Source organism: Apium graveolens, chromosome 9 (assembly GCF_009905375.1).
Source record: "Apium graveolens cultivar Ventura chromosome 9, ASM990537v1, whole genome shotgun sequence".
NCBI lineage: Eukaryota > Viridiplantae > Streptophyta > Magnoliopsida > Apiales > Apiaceae > Apium > Apium graveolens.
Window position 1 is genome coordinate 92,705,982 of NC_133655.1, and position 6,602 is coordinate 92,712,583.

The window sequence follows — 6,602 nt, forward strand, 5'->3', positions numbered from 1 at the left end:
GGTTCTATCCAATCTGGTGCTGTAATAACTGGTGCAGTGATCAAACTCTTCTTGAGAGTCTCGAATGCCGTCAAACATTCATCATCAAATTTGAAAAGCACATCTTTCTCAAGCAAATTACACAACGGCTTAGATATCTTTGAAAAGACCTTGATGAATCGCCGATAAAAACCCGCATGACCAAGAAAACTACGGATTCCTTTCACAGAATTAGGTGGGGGAAGATTTTCAATGACTCCCACCTTGGCCTTGTCCACCTCCAGACCCTTGTTAGAGACCTTATGCCCAAGAATAATGCCTTCACGCACCATAAAATGATATTTCTCCCAATTGAGCACCAAATTAGTTTCCACGCATCTTTTAAGTACGGCGCGCAGATTATTCAAACATTCATCATATGAATGTCCAAAGACGGAGAAGTCGTCCATGAACACTTTGACATTATTTCCAATCATGTCAGAGAATATAGCCATCATACATCTCTGAAAAGTGGCCGGGGCGCCACATAACCCAAACGAAACTCTGCGAAAAGCAAACGTGCCAAATGGACAAGTGAAGGTAGTCTTTTCCTGATCCTCTGGTGCAATACAAATCTGATTATACCCTGAATAACCATCCAGAAGACAAAAATACTCATGACCCGCCAACCTGTCAAGCATCTGATCAACAAACGGAAGAGGGAAGTGATCCTTCCTTGTGGCTTTGTTCAATTTTCTATAATCCATACATACTCTCCATCATGTAACTGTTCGAGTGGGGATGAGCTCATTCTTTTCATTTGCTACCACAGTGATACCTCCTTTCTTAGGTACACACTGTACGGGGCTTACCCACGAGCTGTCAAAAATAGGATAAATGATGCCTGCATCCAGCCATTTCAGAATTTCTATCTTCACCACCTCCTTCATGATGGGATTCAGTCTTCACTGTTGTTCCACAGTCGGCTTACTACCGTCCTCTAGCAGAATTTTATGCATACAATATGAAGGACTTATCCCCTTGATGTCTGCTATGGTCCATCCAATAGCCGATTTGAATTCTCTCAAAATTCTTAAGAGCTTCTCTTCTTCACTACCTGAAAGGTCAGATGAAATAATAACAGGTAACGTAGATGCATCACCTAAAAAAGCATACCTCAAGTGTTCAGGTAATGGCTTGAGCTCCAAGGTAGGTGCTTCCTCTATTGATGGTTTGAGCTTTCCTTCAGCATTCTTGAGGTCAGCAGTACCAAGAGATTCAAACGGCATGTCCAGCTTTCGCTTCCAGGGAGAAGCGTTTAGATATTGTAATTGCTCGTTGCCATCTTCATCATCGCTGTCAAAATCCCCCACTAAGGCCTTTTCTAATACATCAGACATTAGCATGCGATCGAGTTCCGAAGTAACCGCAGAATCAATCACATCCACTTTTAAGCACTCCTCATCTTCTGTAGGGAATTTCATTGCCTTGAATACGTTGAAGGTCACATCCTGATCTTGTACCCGCATAGTAAGTTCACCTTTTTGCACATCTATCAAGGTACGACCAGTAGCCAAGAAAGGCCTTCCCAAAATTATGGGAATCTTTTTATCTTCCTCAAAATCCAGAATAACAAAATCTGCAGGAAAGAAGAGCTTATCCACCTTGACGAGCACATCCTCCACTATGCCCCTTGGGTAAGTAATGGAACGATCAGCCAATTGTAGAGACATGTATGTGGGTTTTGGATCAGGCAGATCCAACTTTTTAAAGATCGACAACGGCATCAGATTAATGCTTGCTCCCAAATCACAAAGGCACTTGTCAAAAGTCAGATTGCCAATGGTGCAAGGAATGGTGAAGCTTCCTGGATCTTTTAGTTTTGGTGGTAACTTTTGCTGCAGAACAGCGCTGCATTCTTCCGTGAGAGCAACGGTTTCAAGGTCATCCAGTTTCACCTTCCTTGAAAGAATAGTCTTCATAAACTTCGCATAACTAGGCATTTGCTCCAGAGCCTCAGCGAAAGGTATATTGATGTAAAGTTTCTTGAACACCTCCAGAAACTTCCCGAACTGTCTATCCAGCTTTTGTTGCTGCAATCTCTTAGGAAAAGGTGGTGGAGGATAGAGCTGTTTCTCCCCTGTATTAGCCTCAGGCGGAGTGTGTTCAACAGTATTCTTCCTTGGTTCCGCCGCTTTCTCCTTTTGCTTAGATTCTTCATCTCTAATTTCAGTTTCTCCTCCTTTTGCCTTTTCAGCATCAGCAACTTTTCCAGACCTTAAGGTAATAGCCTTGACTTGCTCTTTAGCTTCCTTCCTTCCTGGTACTTCCGTGTCACTGGGAAGAGTGCCAGGTTGATGATTGAGCACTGCATTGGCTAATTGACCGATTTAATTTTCCAAGGTCTTGATAGAAACCGCCTGACTCTTGCATAACAGCTTAAGTTCCTCAAAATCAGCACTAGTAGGTGCAGCTGTACTTCCCTGTTGAGGATATGATTGCCTTGTAGCATACTGTTGTGGTTGCTGGAATCCAGGTGGGTTAAACTGTTTACTCACTCCTTGCTGATATGGTGGCTGAATAGCATTCTGATTATTCCCCCAGCTGAAATTTGGATGATTTCTGTTGTTAGGATGATAGGTCGCTGGCACAGGCTACTGTTGTCGCTGATAATTATTCACATACTGAACAGATTCGTTGACAAGAGAACACTGATCCGTAGCATGAGAACCTGCACAAAGCTCACAAACCATAGCTATTTGATTAACTCCATATGTAGCCAAAGAATCAACCTTCATTGATAGCGCTTGGAGCTGGGCTGCAATAGCGGTCGCTGCATCAACTTCCAGAATACCTGCTACCTTGCCTGATGTCATCCTCTGAGTTGGGTTTTGATGCTCATTTGTAGCCATCGTCTCTATAAGATTATACGCCTCAGTATAGCTTTTAGCCCATAAGGCGCCTCCAGCTGCTGCATCGAGCATGGGCCGAGATTGGGCCCCCAAACCATTATAGAAACCAGTGATCACCATCCAATCCGGCATTCCATGATGTGGGCATTTTCTCAACATTTCCTTGTAGCGTTCCCAAGCCTCGCACATAGATTCTGTAGGTTGTTGCGCAAACTGAGTAAGAGCACTCCTCATAGCAGCAGTCTTTGCCATCGGATAAAACTTCACCAGAAACTTTTGCGCAAGATCTTGCCACGTAGTGATGGACCCAGCTGGTTCAGAATGTAACCAGTCTTTAGCCTTGTCCCTCAGTGAGAATGGGAAAAGCCTCAACTTGATAGCCTCATCAGTCACGCCATTATACTTAAAAGTGCTGCAGATCTCGACAAAATTCCTTATGTGCATGTTGGGGTCTTCAGTTGCCGCTCCTCCAAAAGAAACAGAATTCTGCACCATCTGAATAGTGCCCGGCTTGATTTCAAAGGTGTTAGCTTGAATAGCCGGATGAAGGATGCTTGACTGAATGTCATCAATTTTAGGCCGAGAAAAATCCATAAGAGCTGGATCAGCTTGAACAATACGATCTCCCATGTTTTCTGGTTCTTTCCGCTCAGTTCCTGAATCCGAATCCTCAAAATCTAACTTCTCCTGAATATCAAGAACTTCGTCTGTCTCCTCAGCTGTATCTAAAGTCCTCTTGCGAGCACGAGAACGAGTTTGCATAAACGCTTGTTAAAGTACCTAAAACACAACCGGAAACAATAATTAACTACTACGTCCTAATTACTGAGTCTTAATGACCAATGATGGTAAGTACATAAATTAAACAAATACGCCGAGTCCCCGGCAGCGGCACCAAAAACTTGTTAGGGCGAAATCACGCACTAATATTCATGCAAGTATACGCGTTCGCAAGTAATATAGAATACTTTCTAGTTCATTCCCACAGAGACTCAGACTAAATTATTGTCTAATTAAACTCACTCACCAATGTATGATTACTTCTCAATGTTAAGACACTAACACTTAAGATTGTTGATTAAATATTAACTACAATTAACTACTTAATTAATCTCTTAACTAACACTTCAAATTATCAATAATAAAACACTCATGAGATCACAACTTCATTATTACTTCCTTCAATAGCCATTGTTATTACCTTTAGCATGTGACAGTGATGATATTAATCGAATAACACAAAACTGATAAAAGCCAACTTTCATTGTACTAATACCATTCTACCAAACATCCACAATCAAGATAGAAGTTGAATAGTCATCAATTATGTTGAGTTCCTATATGTCTACAGAAATTGACAACACAACGATTTAAGCGCAAGTTATTCCTTTTGATTATATAGGGCAAATAAAACTGTTAGAGTTACCCACTAATCATGCACAACGTACATGAACCTATGCTAGCATGACAAGTTCTAAATCTCAAGATCCACCGTCGCTTCACAAGAGATTAACACCCTATCTTATATGTTCGTGACGCACATAAGAAGAATATGCACAACCAATACTAGATATCATACAATCATCACACACTAAGGTATTAAACAATTAACTAAAGAATTCCATAATAAATCCGTTGCAACCCCATGATCACGATTAGCCCATAATAGCACTTGTCGTCATCATGGGTTCATATGAAATCATGATAAACAAACACAAGAAAATAATAACTAAACTAATTATATTAAAACAGAGTACGTCACAAGAGTAAATAAGTTCAAAGTAAGAAAACTAGCATCCAACGTTACAACGAAACAAGAATCACAAGAAAATATGCTTCCTCTTCGTTGCGGTGTGCTAAATCGGTCTTCTTCCTTATCTCCTTTGCTCCTTGCGTAAAAACACAATCTTCTTCAATCCACACTTATGAAAACGTCTCAAATCTACTTATATAATAGTCCCATAAAACTCAGATTACATAGAAGTGGAAACCAAACAGAAGTAGAAGTCCTGAAATAATATATTTTTTCCCCGACCCTGCGCGGCCGCTCAGCATAGCTGAGCGGGCGCTCAGCTTCCTGCGCGGCCGCTCAACAATGCTGAGCGGCCGCTCAGACCTCTACTGGAAAAAATCTGATTTTGCTCCGTTTCTTCGCCGTAATCTGCCCGTTTCTTTCCTCTCGCAATGGTGAACACATGCCAAGGCTTATTCTTGATGATTCCTCCCCCGAAATGCAACTATTACCCTGAAATGCATAAACACTAGAAAAACGCATCAAATACACAAAATACTTGATTTCAAGACACCAATTTAAGCCATTTTAAGACGTTCTAAGTGGTATAAAATGCCACTTATCACTGGATTGGGAGTTGTGTTCAAAAACTTAGACCTAAACAACATCCCAGTAGTCCATATCATGAAGCCTGCTATGGGAAGACTAGTTATTGGGAGAAAAAATAATGACCCTTGATCAACATGATGACGACACCAGTGAAGATGTAGACAACTGGATAAAAATATACAAGGATTACTTACAATTTAGAATAATTCCAGCCAACAATAATGAAGCAAGGGTTCTCAGGATGAAGGCATCAAGGTTCACGATCATAGATGGGGAATTATTCAAAAAATCTTCCACGGGGCTGCTACAGAGATGTTTGAAAAGGCATGAAGCAGGCATGGTGCTAAGGGATGCACATGAAGGTGAATGCGAGAATCATACTAATGGAAGAAATCTGTCTTTAAAAATTCTATGCTTGGGATACTATTGGACAACATTAAGACAAGATGCCCTAGACTATGCAAAAAAATGTGACGCCTGTCAACGACATGCACCTGTCATACATCAACCATTTGAGCATCTTCATATGTCCATTCCATCTTGGCCTTTCATGATGGGGAATGGACATTATGGAAAAAATGCCATCAACACCAGGATAGTAGGTGTTCATGTTGGCCATGAATGATTATTTCTTAAAATGGATTGAGGCGGAGGCGTTCAAGCAAGTGCCATCAAAGGAAGTAATTTCATTTATTAAAAGAAACATTCTTTGCAAGTTTAGTGTACCATCCGAAATTGTTTGTGACAATGGATCACAGTTCATAAGCGATAAAACTGAAGCGTTTTGCAAATTTTGGAACATCAACTTGGTTAAATTAACACCAAGATACCCTCAAGCCAATGGACAAGCCGAGTCAAGCAACAAGATCATAATCAACAATTTAAAGAGATGGTTGACGACATGCAAAGGAAAGTGGGCTGAAGAATTGCCTAGGGTGTTGTGGTCAGACAGAACAACTCTAAAAAATCTACAGGGCAGACACCATACAGTCTAGTCTATGGCACCGAAGTTGTGTTACCAACGGAAGTCATGATACCGACAACAAGATATGGACTCCTGACAAGTGATATGAATAACGCAGAGTTATCACACAACAAAGACACAGTGGATGAGCTAAGGGAAATGGCAAAAATTAAGGTAGCTTTTTATCAACAAAGTGTGGCCAGTGTCTATTATAAGCATGTTCACATAAGGATTTTCCATGTTGGTGACATGGTATTGAGGAAAACATTCCAGAACACGATGGACATGACGGCAGGGAAGTTTGCTGACACTTGGGAAGACCCTTACTTCATTGATGCTATCGTAGGATGTGGATCTTACCGACTGTCCAGTATGGATGGGACACAAATACCAAGAGCCTGTAACGCTTTGCACCTAAAACTTTATC

At 41.1% G+C, this 6,602-nt stretch overlaps 1 protein-coding gene and 1 non-coding gene across 2 annotated transcripts; both read left to right on the forward strand.

Moving 5' to 3' along the window:
- Positions 1-3,000: 3,000 nt before the first annotated feature.
- On the forward strand, positions 3,001-3,107 carry LOC141687915 (small nucleolar RNA R71). The gene has a single exon (XR_012561393.1). It is a non-coding gene; the product is annotated as a small nucleolar RNA R71 (small nucleolar RNA).
- Positions 3,108-5,329: 2,222 nt separating this feature from the next.
- On the forward strand, positions 5,330-5,836 carry LOC141685401 (uncharacterized). The gene has a single exon (XM_074490503.1). It carries the CDS (start codon positions 5,330-5,332, stop codon positions 5,834-5,836), a length of 507 nt encoding a protein of 168 aa, XP_074346604.1.
- The last annotated feature ends 766 nt before the right edge of the window (positions 5,837-6,602 follow it).

Excerpts from the sequence above, each read along its gene's own strand:
- LOC141685401 (XM_074490503.1), top strand. The coding sequence starts at position 5,330 with ATGACCCTTGATCAACATGATGACGACACCAGTGAAGATGTAGACAAC.